The following is a 17,124-nucleotide window of genomic DNA, read 5'->3' on the forward strand; positions in this document are numbered from 1 at the left end:
CTGTCTATTTTTTTCTTTTGATGTCCCAGACAAACGTCCAGACCCACAGAAATCCTGCCTGAAGCCTACTCCCTCTGAAATCCAAGACTCACACCTACGCTCTCAAAGCTCTCTGGTTCCTGCCAACTCCCTAGGAGGTCTCACATTCACCAGACCTGCTGATGACCTGGCTCAGGCCTAACTCTTAGGAAGTCCTAGACTCATGTCCAGGCCCACAATGGTCCTAGTTTAGGTCTACTCCCTTGAAGATCACATATTCTTGTCTGGAACCCCAATGGTCTCTGGCTCTGGCTTACTTGCTCAGTGATGGAGTTTGCTTTCTTAGGTCTGCTCTGTCCCAGGTCACTGGCTTGGGTCCTGTTCTGCCAAGGTCCCTGGACTGGTTTTGCTCCTGTTCCCATGGAGCAGGCTTTCTCAGGCCCACTCTGGCCTAGGTAGCTGGTTCAGTGTCACTCCTATTTCAGAGGAGTTTACTGTCTCATGTCTGCTCTGGCTCAAGTCACTGTCTCAGTCTTGGTCTTCCAATATCCCTGGACTTGATCTGCTTCCAATCCCATGGAGCAGGCTTTCTCAGGCCCACTCTGGCCTAGGTAGCTGGTTCAGAGACACTCCTATTTCAGAGGAGTTTACTGTCTCAGGTCTGCTCTGGCTCAAGTCACTGGCTCAGTCTTGGCCTTCCAATATCCCTGGACTTGATCTGCTCCCAATCCCACCAAGCAGGCTTTCTCAGGTCCACAATGGCCAAAGAGTACTACTGTGTACTTTGTTGCCTCAGGCCCATTCCAGCCCAAGGTGGAGTTCATTGCCTCAGGCCTACTTTGGTCTAGGTTGTAAGCTTTGACCTTGTTCTGTAAATCCTAGTCTGGATCCACTCACACAGAGGTCCCTGGCTTGGAGTTGGTCCTGCAAAAGTCTCAGGCCTTGTCTTACATTTTATACTAACTTTTAAACTGATTATAGTTTCTTTCCCAGAAATACTACCTGATCCTTTCCACCTCTTTGGTAAGAAACAACACTCTTGTTATAACACCAAGAGTTATCTAAATAATAATAAAATAAAGTAAGATGAAACAAAGACAATAAACTATAATACTACAAACAAATAGAAGAAAAGAGCTAAAGCAAAAGTACAAGGAACACATATAGACACAGAGACATACACACTCATATGCTCAAGAAAGTCATAAAAATACAAAGCTGGAAACCAAAAGACCTGAAAGTTTTTAAAAGGCCCTGACAATCTATGCATGTAAGTATGTATTTGCATAATACTCATCTTGTCATCTTCTCCTGTGCCTCTGCACTCTTTGATAGTGCACTGTCCCTTCCCAAGCATATGCCTTTACATTCATTTTCTGCATTCCCCTGCTCAGTGAATTTCATTGGGATTGTTTACAGAAAGTTTAATTGTGGTTAGTTGAAAGAAGTAGAAGCATACACACTATGTAAGGGAGAATCCTCACCCTTAGACATTATCAGTGCATAAATACTGGGGAAGATGTTAGACCAATGAAAGTTTCCTGTTCTGTGAAAGGAAGTCATAGGCCCTCCCTCCTGTGCATAACAGGAGCCCATGTGACTTCTAGAGTGCAAAGACCACCTCATGCCCTGATATCAGCCTTCTCATTTTCTCCCTCAAAACACATCTTTCTCTAACTTTTACATCCTTCTTTCCCCTTCTTACAAATCACTCCTTGAGCCTTTGAGAGAGTGGGGAAAGTTAATATATTGTTCCTTTTACTAAGGACAGGATGTGCTTATCAAATTATCTCCTAAGTGGCCATGATGATTCTCCTAAAGTAATATTTTTGTCCATTTCTGACAGAGAATATCTTTTGGCAGTTGCCAGTGTTAGTTGTGCTTAACTAGTCAAAGTACTGAGACTAGGTTGGTGGTATATGTCTAGCAAACATTTATTTTAAATTACCACCATATATTTAATTTGCTTATTTTTCTTATCTTAGTGATATGAAAAGAATTGTTTTAGGCTAGAGCCATATAAAGGAGCCTATACGTCCCAGTGAAGAAATGAAAAATGGGTATTAACATAAGGTGTGAAGAAATACCCGATCTTCTTATAATGTGTATATGTGAACACATCATCAGATATTTCTCCATCATTTGATATTTTGCTCTCAACACTGAATATATAATACACTAGCTGCTTTACTTTTGTGGTAAGACAGCTGAAATAATTCTGTGATTTGGAGAAAACAACTCTGATTTGGTGGAAAATGTTGCTAGATTTTTGTTTTATTCTGATTTGATTGCATTTTTAATGGACTGGTTGTTTCCTAAAGAGAAAGAAAGAATGTATATGAAAGTAGGGTGGATAGAAAGTTAGGGAGGAGGTGACAAGAGATGAATGAGGGAAAGTATAATTAGAAAATGTTTTAGAAAAAAAATTTTCAATTTTAAAAGTAAATGAAGTTTAATAAATTGAAAAGAAAATCCATTTTAAGAATGTAATTCTAAAAGTTTCTCAGAAATTACCATCAGTTGTATAGTAAGTCACTGATTTTTCTCTGGTATAAACAAATATATTATTTTTAAATAAAACATGTAAAATAAACTATATGTTTTCCATCTTAGTTTTATTATTTAATCACTGTAAAATTTAATTCAAGAATACAGATGCAGAATGCTAGTGTTATTTCTAAGATTAGGTATTTTAACTAAAGACAAATTTTCTGCTACTAATCCCCATAATCCTTTAATGAATTGAAAATATGTATGATGCGATTTGATGATCAATGTAGTAAATGCAGTGTTTTGCATTATAACTCTTTCTACCTCTGATGAAAACTCATAAACACACACACATTCACTCACATAATCACACAGTAGAACACACTTTCTCCTCTTTCTCTCTCTCTCTCTCTCTCTCTCTCTCCCTCCCTCTCCTCTCTCTCTCTCTCTCTCTCTCTCTCTCTCTCTCTCTCTCTCACACACACACACACACACACACACACACACACACGTCATTCCTTCCTTAACTTAGTTTCTGAAGATATTGGTGACTGATAGCTCTTAAGTAGCTCTCTGTTGAAGTACTTTTTCTAATGAATAAAAAATTATATCCAAAGTCTAGTATCATCCAATAATGTCTTATATACATCTTTTAAACAGACTACCATGTGTTTAAAAGAGCATAAAGAAGCATCTCAACTACATACTTGCCTAACTGATCCATTGGCATTGTTTTCTTGCATAGAATTTACTCCCCCTCTCTGTCTGCCTAACATTTTCCATTCCTCTATAACTGTTGGCTAGAAAATATTCCCTAATAAACTTTTATAAATATCTTTGATAGAGTTTGTGTTTTTGGGAGTCATGTACAGTAATAAATATGAAATTACTAATATTAGAGAGAAAATTACTTTTGTTTTGAGATAGATTCTTTAGAGTCGTTAGCTACTAAAAGATGGAATGAACACATACCAAAATAATTTTATGGTCTATTACTTGCTTTATATTTTTTCTCCTTTTCTGATTATTATAACTCTGTCATCAAGAATATATGTAATATGAGTGTTTTCAAGGTACAATATTAGGCATTTTTACTTTCACATTTCTTGGATTTTCAAAACAATCTTTGATGGAGGTGTTGGTGGAATACAAACTCTCTTTTTATAAGTAAGAAAATTTAAAAAAAGCTAAACTCTCTGTGGCCATTCAGAATGTTTCTTATTCCAGTTGAGTTTTATATTAAATTTTAAGCTTCTTGAAGGCAGGGTTGGAGCCCAATCTATCTGAATAGAACTATTACCCACTGTGTACCTGACAGATGAAAAGATTACCTAGTTTATTCTAGTATAATAAAACTTCAGGAGTCAGAAATTGAAATAAAGTTCTGTAGAATCCAGGGAATGTGGAGCAATTAGCTGGCCCTCTCTTCAAGTTCTTCAGGAATGTCCAGCATGGACAATGCTTCTCAAATTCCCCTTAAGTCTATTCTTACCCTCTCTAGCCTACCTGCAAAATCCTTTGAGAAATTTTTGGTTAATTCCAGTCATCCAATAGCAGACTTAAACCTAGATTTAAGGTTATTTTATAGACACAGTGGAATGCATGGATGAATAATTCTGCAACATTTTCCCCTTTTGTCTAAATAAAATTTAGAGAAATTATGCTTTTAGGTGTCCTCTCCCAAGGAGTCCAAAGTTTTGTATCTAATTTACTTTCTACCATGATTTGGGAAAACTGAAACTGTAATTATATAGTCATCAGCCCAAGTAAGGACATGAAATGATATAATACCTGGGTAAACAGGAAGTGCTTAGCAAGCAACTTCCACAATTAATAGAAATGACAGAAACAGCTGACTCCCTAAACAGTCTTCCAAAGTTTATCTGTAACATCAGGGTATCCATCTTCAGTCTACAGACCTAGTAATCTGACTAATATTTTAAGAAACAGAGAATTTTGAAGTACTCCTCTACCATGTATTGGTAAAGTTTGACAGTCACCTTTCTTGCCTTCTGATGATCCAGTTTGAACAGTATACTGTCAGCAACTAAGGCAATGGCAGGTTTTTTTTTCCAAATAGCTAGCTGTTACCATAAAGAAAACAAACTCCCTATGTAGTTTCTTTGATACCCATCATCCTCTTTTGAAGCAAATTGGTGCTGTCAGGAGCAGACATGTCTCATTGTCATGAAAATCTTTATGCTATTAAACATATTAAATACCATATTCTGAAGGTCCTTGAAGCATTTGTAAACCATCTTTATATCTATATATACCTGTGTACAACCTTGAAAGCATACCTAAAATGACTATAAGTTTGACTATTATAGATGAGTATTAATCTATACTTCTAAATTATACATTACATTTTAAATGAGTTGCATAAACATAATACCCAAACAAGAGTAGGAACATACATAAATACATAAAGTATTAACAAAAGTAACCTTAAATTTGTATTAATTTGTAAAATACATACAAATGTAAAATATTTAGAGATTAATACATTTTTAGATTATGTAGGTTCAATAATCTACCTTTCTACTTATCATATCTCCTCTTTTTTCTTAAGAAATATATCTTTGAATTTAAGTCTGTTTAGCATTTTTTCTGACTATGACCAATAACAACTTGTAACCTACCCCCATAAACAATGACAAACACCCATAATCTAATAATTAACCAAAACCTATACATACCCCATCTCTTGGGAATGTGGGTGTCATTCTGTAGACTGCATCCTACTATCTGTGGGCACTGGTATTCTTGGGGGAATCTTGGGAAAATCAGGATAATTGTCTTGAGTGAAGCAGTTTGGGAGGCTGGGCCATCTCAGCCAGTAGCTTGAAGCTGTTTTGAATGCAGAATTCTGAGGTGACTATAACAGAATAATTTTGCGATGCTGGATCACCTGGGTCATCTGAATTGGTTTAATAATCCAATTTGTTTTAGCAGTTGTTGTTCTTTCATTATAAATCAGAAAATCTAAAGACAACACAATAGCAATAAAAATACAGACTCTATATTTCCCATATTTACATTTTTTTATTATTTCTTTTTGTTTTTATTTAACTTTACTCCTTTTTAAAGGTCTTTGTTATTTTTAAACTGTTTTAAAATCTATGATGGTATTTACTTTTTCTTTTCTCTCTTTGAAGTCTGTGTATATTTTTAAACACACTGTAACCTGTTTAGAGAAATTTTTTTGTTTATTTTGTTTTGTTTTTTATTTGGATCTGTCTGTCTTTACCGTGCATCTGTATTGTTCTTGTATTGTATGAGATGAATCTTAAACTGCTATGTCAGCCATCAACACTGCTCAGCTTAGTGAGTGGAGCTAGCACAGGGCACTTGGCAGCTGATTCCATCCCACAGGCAGCTTCCATGAGTTGCATCCCTGTTTTACTGCTGACATGAGAGGCACAAGACTAGGAAGCTGCATTTGGCTCTGTTTTTGTGCATTTAGAACTCTTTTTTTAGACTTTCCCAAGTCTTATGTAGATGTAGATGCTAAACGTTTGTAGGCAGAGTTTTCTGTTCCCGCAGCTAGTTCCCAAATAACCCCACAGAGACAGTATTATTTAAATGCCCTAATGATAGCTTAGTCTTGTCTTCAGAAGCTCTTACAACTTGAATTAACCAGTTTCTATTAATCTATGTGCTGCTGTGACTCTCATTTAATTTATGTACATACTTTTCTTCCTAATCACTATGCATCTCATGTCAATTTGCTTGAGACTCCATGCTTCTTCTCCCCACCATTTTCTCAGCCCCCCAAATCCAGCCTAGCCATCAGCCAATCAGCATTTTATTAAGAATGATAGCAACTTGTCTTCACAGTGTACAGGAAGATTATTCCACAGCATATCCTAATGAAGCTTCTGCATCACAAGTGCTCAATAAATCATATCACATTAGTAAATGGTTGCTTCAACTCTTTGATCACAATATTATTCACTTCTTTGTTGTTATGTCCACTGTAAACTCTGCTATGGTGGTGAACATAACAACTTTTAAAAATTCTGAGCTCTCACGAGCAAAACATTCCAAGCAAATGGAAGTAAATGACTTAACTATGTATTTTGTATAAAAATTAAGAGAGAGATTTTATTTTGTTTCTTTTTTGTGACAGAGCCACTGTAGATGTTGGTACTAAACACTGCATTAGAGGATGACCATTAAGGAGTCTGTGGAATTCAGTTGTTGAACCATGTGTTTTTGCTAAAATTGTATATTTGGTGTCATAAAGTATCCAAGGAGGACTAAAATGATGACATCAATAAAATAATATTAATTTACCTAGCTGTGCTATTAAAATAATATCAGCCAGGCCTCCACCCATCGTTTTTACTTTCACAGACAACTCATGTAGAAACAGAAATTAAAAAAACAAAACACCACAAATATAAGAGATAATGATGTGTCCCTCATATTAATTTAAACTCTCAAAATTGTTCACACATATCAAAACCTTCTATTATACCCCACGCAAGTATGTAATTATGATTTGCCTTTAAAATAATGCTAGTAAGTAAGAAAAGATGGATTAGTGGCATTATCACCCTTACTTTTCAAGGGTCTCCTTCCATTGGAAACAGAATTTTTCTCACAGTACTATGAAGCAGAACCCATATGCCTAGAACGTGACTTAATTTGGCTACAGGAATTAAAGACGGGGTTGACCAACACTCCTCTGACGACAGAGTTAATGTGTTAGTAAGCATGCCACAAAGAGGGAGGGAAGACATGGATCAATTTATAAGGAAGTCCAAGGCCATAAGTACTGAGGAAGAGCTATGAAAAACAAGAAAGAGAAAAGAGACTAGGAAACTCCTAAATAATTAAGATAAATATTACTGCTTTTAGTTGCTCTAAAGAAATGAGATTTTTTTTTATTAGTCTTACTGTGGATCATAATAGCATATTATTTCAGATCTACTTGGTAGCTTGAAAGAGAATAAGGGGGTCTTTTAGACTAAAGTAAGACCATGGTACAAAATAAAAATGTCAGGTCAATGACAACTTTGAGACAAAATCTTAAGGAATAGGTCTTTGCATTTAGGTCTTTTCTTCAATGTGAAATGGATGAGCAAAAGCACAGTCAGGAACACTTGTAACACAGGAGAATGCATGGGGAATCATTTCTGTGATAATGACCTTGGAGCCTCAACTGAAATGGCAATACAGTGACAACAGATGTGAGAACATTAACAGAGTTCTTGGCATGTGATGTACACTGAATAACACTAAATATTAAATAAGTAAGTTTATTTATAAATGTCAGAAAGATGCCTAGCATTTCCAGGCAAATGGATATGTGCCATGGTGGTGCTAGGAAGTGTTTAACTAGATGGTGTGAGTTGCCAGGGGATAGCAAGCATGGGTCTGCGGAAGCATGATGAAAAGAGGACACAAGGCAGTTTTCAGGCGCTAAGACAGACAATGCTGCTATTATTGAAGGGGAAAGAATGGATTTTGTAGATGACAGTCACATTTTGCTTTGGCATGGCTTAATGTGGAAGCAGTGAAAGCTCTTATGCAACAGAGTGATGACAGCTGCATAAGTAATTTGGGATATGGGCGTATATAAGATTTGCGGATTTGATTTTCAATGAGTACTTAACCCTACTGTACATCATTTACATCTCAAGTTCCCGGAAATTTTGCTGGCTCCATCTGCACATGTGCCATCACACCACAATCCCCATAGTTCTGCTTTATTCATTCCGTCTGTTTCTCAAGAATTTTCTGTTATTCTTCGCAGAGATGACACATCCTTTTGGTTTTATTTGAGCAAACAATAGCGCATATAGTTTCTGTTTCTACCTCAACATGTTTTCTAAATCATAGCACTGTGGGCTTTAGAGGAGTGTGATTGACAGCTTGTAGTCTTTGCCATCTCCAAAGCAAAATGAAGGACATTTTGATTTCATGCAGATCTCTGAGATTCTTGAGAGTAGGAAGATGGTATGTAATTTGGCCTGCTTTTGAAATTTAAGTTGCATCTAAAAATCTAGACAAATCATGTTCTAAAATTTTCTCTGTTCTTCCACTGTCCTTTCAGACTTGCAATGACTTTTATTCTTTCAAGTAATTAAAGGTCTCTGTTAATATTTAGGTACAAGGAATCATGAATCTGAGAAATACTTTAACTCTCTGGGTACATTGTTAAATGAGTATGTCCATAAGTAAGTTGTGGTATTTTGTACTTAAGCAATACAAAAAATAATAAAAAAAAGTCTGTATCTTTAGATAAAAGTATAGAATTCAAATTTACACCAACTAAACTGTTTTCAAAATGCCTTTGTTGAGTAAATTGACCATTTAAAATTTTTTAAGTTTTATAATAGTTCGGATTTTAATTTCATGGAACATTCTAGTGTGTCACTGAGAGCTTCAGGTCTGTATGCAAATGTTTTGAGGCCATTTCCCTCTACACAGGATTTTGTAAGATGATTTTTCTTTTCTGTTTTTTTCCCAGTCTACATACCGGAATCGAACCATGAGCCAAAGCCTCAGCACAAGGGACAGAAAAGCAATGCATACTCCCACCGAGGACCGTTTTAGACACTCCACAGCTGACCAGACTACAAGTCCCTACAAGAACATCTGCCAACTCCCAGGTCTATGTCTAAGCAATTTCATGAAGGACAAGGAACTTGGAGGTGTTATGAAACAGTCAAGGGGTACTTACGAAGCCATCACCTCAGAAGTGCCCCAGAACTTGAGGACCACTGTGGGACCAAGTTTACTGAAACCAGCAACCAAGACAGAAGGGTTCTCCATGTTCTCAGAGAAAACAAAGGACCCCGGAGCTCTGTCGAGACAGCACTCGACCTTCACAGGCAGGTTTGGACAGCCACCCAGAGGACCTATCTCCTTGCACACATACAGCAGAAAAAATGTTTTTCTCCATCACAATTTACATACTGCAGAGTTGCAGACTCTGGGCCAGCAGGATGGGTAGTTAAACCCTTGCCCTATGAACAATAGAGATGGCTACTGTTCCATGTGCCATGTAAGAGTGGTCATGTCCATTTTGCTAGTTTTATTTTTAGCTGTAAGCAAAGTCTGATGGGCTTTTTTACTTTATTTCTAAGGATGAGGATTTGGGTATATTGATTGCTTAAGGTGAATTGTGCAGAAGTCTTTGCTCTCTACGGAAGTATACATGTATAATGAGTGGAATCATCTTGCTGACTTATGTAGTCTATAAGTTATTTATATTTTTCCTGTATCACTTGCTATTATGCATTGAGATTTCAGAAGGTAATGTCAGATAGCTCTCTGTTTATGGTATTACTATAAAGTAGGTTAGAGGAATGAGTATAGGAAGGAACTGTACAGTTTTAGATTAAATAGTTGCTGAAAAGAACAGAATAGACTTTCAAGCTTATACTAGAAGGCGTGTTTGTTAGTGGAATGAAGCTTGTGTGCCTGTAACGTGAGATGCCTTCGTCTCTCATTTACATACATTCAAGCTTGTGGAACTATTGGGAGGGAAGGACCGTTATTTTGTTTATAAAATGTTTAGCTAGATTAATTAACAAAGGATAGAGAGCTACCGCTCTGCTCTTTACAAGATTTTGTATTCTTTAAAAAAAAATGTCTAGGGATATAAAAAGGATCAAAGAATGAAGCGACAGAATCAACTGAACGTTGCCAAATGGCACACTTTGTGGGTATTGTCATGGATAAATGCGAACTTTTTTTCTCTAAATATCAAAGATTTAGTATTCTAAAAATTATATATTCTTTTACTTCACTTTCTTTGTATTCTCAAAATATTTATTTATTTTTATATACATCTAGGTTTACTTTATACTCATTAACTGATTTTTTTTTTTAAATTAAGAAACAGAAAGACCAGTTTTTGTTTTGTTTTGTTTTATTGGTTTGGATCTTTTTGTAATCTAAATACAAAATCCTGGTTATGCACTACTAAATTTGCAGCCTAAAGTAAAATGTGTGAACTTTGGCAATTTGATCTGCAGAATTCATCTCTAACCAAACACTTCAATCTCCTTTTTGGCAAACAGTAGTCTTTGACATGCAAGGCCTGATAATTAGCATACTTAAGTGCATAGGAGATAGATCAGAAGAGCTAACTAGGAACATCATGCTAATTTAGTAATAGAAGAGTAACAAATGGCAGTTGCCTTAGAGAAAGATCAGGGTTAATAGTTATTCACATTCAGTATTGTGGGTGTAACTATCAAAACACTGCATGTCCTATTTCTCATGCATTCTCTAGCAGACAGACTCCATCAGCATGCACGAATGAGATGAACACAGGGAAAATGGCAGTGCACCAGTTAGCATGCCATCTGACTAAGCTGCTAAAATTAAAGCCACACCTAATATGCATTGCTTAATATAAAAAAAGTATTTGAACTCTATCATTTGGCAGAGCACCTTGAGATGCCCGCCCCAGCTTTAACTCCTGCAGTTAGACTATGCTGTACTTCTTTTATTTTCCCGATAAAGACGTCCATCACTCAAGCTTTCTTTGGTGTTTGTTTCGTGTGTGTGTGTGTGTTTATAATTCTGTTAAACTGACACTGGAGCTAGCTCCCTAACACTTCCAGGATCTACTAGAAATCGCAAAAGTCATATGGATCTGCATTGTGAACTGGACACTATTTGTGAAATGATAGGAAAAAAACGATTAGATTTAGAATTCAACTTGATTTGTACTGAAAATTGGCTTCTATTCTTAGAATATTTTAAAACTGTAAATACCCAAGCATGAAAAAAAAACAAGTTTAGATTTTTTTCCCTCCAGGATGTGGAAGAATATGCAAGGAAACAAGTAATGCTTTTTAAGTTGCATTTTGAAGTTTATAGTTAGGTTTTCTTGGAAGATAGCTTTTGAATTAATCTTTGTAAGAAATAATCTATTTAAAAAAAATCCTGTCATTTAATAGACATTTTAATAGATGTTTTAAACACTAGTATTTTCTTGACAGACCTTTTTTAAACTGAAACATTCAAAAAGAAACCCTGGACTAACCTGTTCAATTTTGAAAGGAAGGGTATTTTTGGAATGATCACCTTGAGACTGTTTTGTACCAGTATTTTCATCACGGTTCTGGTTTCATTTGTAATACCCAGTGTGACTCAGGCCTGGAGAAGGTGTAAGCCGACTATGTTAATGCAGGTCAGTAACAAAGGCCTGGGGTGCTTTTGAAAGTTCCTCTGTGTGGCTATCCTAAGCCCTAACAACCTTGTGTGGGCATTCTTTCAGTGGATTGATTTCTTTGTACAAAAATCTCTAGTTTTCTAAGACTGTTCCACATATTAAATGGTTTTATACATTTCTCCAAGGCGATACATATCCAAAGACACGATGCCAGGGAAAAAGTGCTTGTTTTTCTGACGAAGCAATGGTCTCCTCCTTTTTCTTCTTTGCATGTATTTTGTGTAGCTAAGCTTGAAAAACCATGTAACACTTCTGCTGCAGCTCTTCTCAATACAGGGTGTGGAAGAGTCAATCCTTGAAGGAGAACTGTGTCTACCTGAAATAAATGATTCCCCCTTTTGTAATCACCGGGATATGAGGCTTTCTTTCTACAAAGTCTGTGATTGCTTTTCTACGTTTTTTATATGCTAAAACTTACGACAGCACCATTCATTAATTCCTGGATAATCTTTGCCTCTCTGGAGCACCCTCATCCTTGTCTAAATTATAAAAAGGGACAGTTGCTCCCACAGTAAAACAGTTAATAGACTTTTAGCAATGTGGCTGGGGTGAGGGCCTTTTTGTTAGTTATTGACTTACTTATGTACTAAAAATAGGATGATAGTTAATATGAAACAATATCAAGAAATGGCATGCACAAAGTCACTTAATGTAATATGTTTACAGAGGTTGTCATGAATAATCTGGGTATCTCTCCTGCATATTTATGCTTCTATATTCTGAGACTTAACATCAGGCACCTGTCACCACTCTCAAAGAAAATTTCATATTTTGTGTTTTCTTTTTTTTATATTTTTAATAGATAAACTGTTACATACTCCCTATTTCCAAAAGAATAAACACCCTTTTCTCCACAATAACACACTTAAAGATGATATTCCAAACATAATTGGTCACTTTCCACTGACTTTCCTAGCAATTTAGCAGATAAAACAGCAAGGACAATTTATTAGCTCATGAGTCTTATTTTCTATCCTTTTTATTTTTATAGTATCTATTTCCTTATCAATATAGTTATCCACAGAAATACCTGCCTAGGAGTACCAAGTAGTCTACATTGACTTTAGAGTATTGTTTAATAATTAATGGCTTCTAGTGCCATCTTTATTTACCCAGAATAGGTACCTCTACACCAAAACTGAATTTACATTTGTATTATCTTACCTAATATAATATATCTTTATACATTTCTCATAAATCTTTAGTTTGATTGACCCTTTAGTTTGTCTCATTTCCTTGCCACTCATGTACACTTAAATTTTTCCCTGCCCAGACACATTACTTTCTTGTTTAAAAATCCTATTATCTAGCCCATTTTTGTGGTAGAAATATAAAATTTCTTCAGTGTTTTCTCTCTCTCTTTCTCTCTCAATACAAACACAGACTTAACAAACTCACACACACAAAAAACAGTCACAAATTAAATTTAGACTTTTCTAAAATGGTTATAAAATACCTCAAGACCCATTACATGACCTATATTCATACAGGAAAACTGAAAGTAACCTCAGATTGTTCTGTTAGAATACACCAACACCCAACAAGTAAAAATTTTCAAGTTTTTATATGATCTTAAGATTTCAGAACAGGTGGTGTTTTTCTGCTCTGTTCTTTTAGACAATGAGATTCCAAAAATCTGAAATGAAGCAATCAGTGTACTCCACAATTACCTGTAATGACTAGACATTTGTCAATCTATTTGCTCAACCACAGAAAGCTTCCTTTTGACTGTGAGCACCAAGCTCTATAAAGAATTGGATCAATCATTTTCTCTTTTGATATATATTCATACTATGTGTTCTGATCATGCTTTTTACTCCTCTAATCTCTACCCATGTTCCCCTCACTCAATTTCATGAATCCTTTATCTCTCTACTTAGGAAACAAAGAGGTAAAAGAATAAAAAATGACTACTACCAACAACAAGAGTAAAGATAATTATGAAAAAGCACAACCCACACAAACACAAGTGCACACAAACGAAAAACCATAAAAACATAAACTCAGAAAGCATAATATAATAGTAAAAGACACAAAATTTAAAGAAAAAAGCTCAAACAAAATAATATGAGACAAAAATTAAACAAAAGTGTCGTTGAGGTTGTTTTCTGTGGTTATCTTCTGCTGGGTATGTGGCCTACATTTAAATGTGGGTTATGTACCTATTGAGACTCTACTGGAGAAAACTAATTTTTTCTTTATAAGCAGTTGTCAATTGGAGCTAGCTTCCTGGTTAGGGATGAGAACTTGTGTCTTCTTTCCCCTCTCTGCTCATGGACCTCAACTAGTTTGAACCATTTTTTTGATGAAAATTGTATTACTATTTCAATAATAAAACAATAATTTAACATTTTTTCAAATTAATATTGCATATAGTATATTATCTATTCTTTAAAATAATCTCATGATTATGTAAAACATCCTCTTTTATGATTATTATTTCTCTAACATAGCAAATACACTCTTTCCTTCTCTTATATAATTGGTAAAATACACCTCACAGAATTAAGTATAAAAAGTGAATCTCATGACGTAAGTGAAACTGAAAATTTTCATCATTCCTATAATAATGAAAAATCAAAAAGAAAATTGACCAAGAAATTTATTTGAATTATTAATATATCCAATTAATAATTAAGTAATAAATCAAGATATCACAATACTAATACAGTAGATTCTTCCTTTATTTTAAGTATTAAATAGATTTTCCAATAAGTCAGATGACCAAAATAGAAAAAAATTAAAACAAACATCAGTATTTATAAAATACATATGTAAATGCCGTCTTGAATTCTGCTAGAAGACTGTAAAACAATATTCTATCCCAGAAATTTGAATTGGAGCCACATTAACTGAATGGATCATTTTATTGCACTTACACTAGCTGTTTACATTGACAACTTCTCAAAGTTACCTCCCCAAAGACAGAATGTATGCCCTAAGCTTGTGCCCTCTAGATTGAAACAAATATAATTTAATACACATGACAAAACCTTAGGAACATTTCATCACTCAAACAATATATAGTCTTGTTTTCATTTAATCATAATGATATTCTTTATGAGAATATGTGGCTAATCAGTACTGTCCTGAGTGTCAGTAGAAACTTCAATTTAAAAATTTTTTCATCATAATATATTAAAGGAAATTCTTCTATTAGTAATTGTAATAAGCAGTAACATCCATAATCATCTGTATGCTGTTGTCAAGAAACTACATTCTAATATATACTTGATTCCTAATATGAAATCAGAGAGCTTACAAAATACTTCCAAAAGGCAGTAGGTCAAAAAACAGTATGTCAGATCACTTATGAGAAACTAATATCTGATTATGTAGTGGGGTTACAGCAACCTTGATTTCAAAGACAGAATGGGTGGGAAAATGTCCATGATGATAGATGAAGATGTCTGGAAGTTAATAAGCCCTTCTTCACCTGCTTATTTGTAGAATCAGTAATCCACATTAGATATCAAAGCAATCATGCAACTATATTTAACTTTATTTGGAATTACTGATTTTACTAAAGTTGTTCATTTGCATCTTCCATGAGAGGCTGTGCTGCTCTTCTTACAAGTTTAGTTTTGCAGTCTTGGGAACCAAGGACCAAAAGTATGTACTCTTGAATCTTTCAACAAGAAGTGGTCAAATATTTCCTGGCATATTCAGGCTCATAGAAAAATGAACACGTTGTCATTGTACTTTAAATGAAATAGGTTGAAGAGTTAAATAGGTCTATAATGTGCTCAGTTCAAATAGTATATCTAATAGTTTCTTAATGTGTTCCCTTTGGTGAGCTTCTGTGTTACTTCTGACATTTGTGGCTAGGATCACAATATTGTGGAAATGAGAGAAGATAATCGCTATAAAGCCCTGGCATAGAACATATATTTAGATACATTTAGTTGCTTCATCACTTGATGTTTCAATCATAAAATCCTCAAGATTGATATATATATATATATTTCTTCTAGTAATTTACTTTATTCAGAGCAACCAACCGTGAGCATTAATGATGCTGCATTAAAAAGAAAGAGGCATTTTCTCCTCTAAAATCTTTCCCTAAAGAGCCTACCTGAAAAATTCTATAATCACTAGAAAAATTATGTGTGAACATTGGTTAAGATTAAAACAAAAATAAGTTGGACAATGTATAAATTTTATTAGACTTTTGAAACTCCTGTATTTATTACAGAAAAAAAAGCTTTTTTTTCACATTGAGGGTTTTGCCTACTATACCATTTTGACCTGTGTTTATCACTTGAGCTGATAATGTCATGGTCAAACATGTTTATCTTCCCAAATGCTTAAGAGCAACTTCAAAACGTTTGCATAGTGAATGTATTTGTTAATTGCTATGCTACATTCCACAAAATTAAATTAAAAAGAACCTGATTCTTTTTGCTGAGCTGCTTTACTATCAATTAAAAAGGTTACTTTACTATCAATTAAAAAGGAACATAAAGAAGAAAAGAAACTACTACTGCCCCACACCGGTGTCTGTGAGTAAATACTCATGTCGCATTGCTGGCTAACACTCCAGCTTCAGAATGGAAGAGTGTATTTTCTAGAGTCCAGCTCAAAGTAAAAGTGGCAAGATTCTGTTTTTTTTTTCCCATATAGTAGGTTATGCTTGAAAAGTTAGAAAGCTCTCATTCTTTCACTCCAATAATTCCTTAATGAGGAAACAATCTTATAAATTACCTCTAATTAAGGTTTCTCACAATGCAAGAACAGAGGCCTTAAACCTTCGATTAGCAGTAATCAAGTTTTAACTTCCATTGGAGGCTTTGATGTTGAAAGTCCTCAAAACAAATGTTTGGAAACAGAATAGAAGTTGAGTTTAGGATTCACAAATAATGGGATTCAAATCATTCAGAAGGATTATCTATACTCTAAATTAGTGTATTTTTAATTAAGCATTCTGTAAATTTATTATTTCCACACAAAACAACCAGACTTTTTGTGTCTTTATAAAACCCATGTGTATGTTGATGAGCTACCATCAATCAAGTAGTATGTTTTGTGCTTATTATATAAAAAAGATGATAATCCATACATATGTGAAATGGTTTATATGTTTTATTTAATCAAATAAAATTAGTAATTTGGTGCTCTGTTCAGTAGTCTGAAATGGATTCTTTGGGTTTTTGTTTGTTTGTTTGTATATTTTTTTAGTATTTTGACTTAAGAAAAGCACTGATTTTGATTCAAAAGAGAAATATGGAAGATTTCCTGCATTTTTATTTTACTTTTTGTTTTGGTTTCTAAAAGTATGTTTACTTTTTCTGGTTATGAAGGTTTAGCTTATACGTTATATATACATACGTATATATGTACACATGTTCCTGGTGCTCACAAAGACCAAAGAGTATGTCAGATCCCTTGGAACTGGAGTTGCAGAGGCTTGTAAGCAGTTATGTGGAGTTGGAAAATGAATTCAGGTTCTCTGG

General features: G+C 34.7%; 1 protein-coding gene across 3 annotated transcripts in view; it reads left to right on the top strand.

The window, feature by feature from the left end:
* The window catches only part of Ccser1 (coiled-coil serine rich protein 1), a 1,117,462-nt gene extending 1,100,672 nt beyond the window's left edge, over positions 1 to 16,790 (top strand). For 2 of the 3 annotated variants that reach the window (XM_087907262.1, XM_087907263.1), the window contains one exon: positions 8,951 to 16,790. In XM_087907262.1, coding sequence (XP_087763388.1) covers positions 8,951 to 9,436 — 486 coding nt within the window. In that variant the 3' untranslated portion in view covers positions 9,437 to 16,790. The remainder of the gene's footprint in view (positions 1 to 8,950) is intronic. The other variant, XM_087907264.1, reaches the window with a different exon arrangement.
* Positions 16,791 to 17,124: the final 334 nt, after the last annotated feature.

This window comes from Myodes glareolus, chromosome 6 (assembly GCF_982192425.1).
Source record: "Myodes glareolus chromosome 6, mMyoGla1.1, whole genome shotgun sequence".
Taxonomy (NCBI): Eukaryota; Metazoa; Chordata; class Mammalia; order Rodentia; family Cricetidae; genus Myodes; species Myodes glareolus.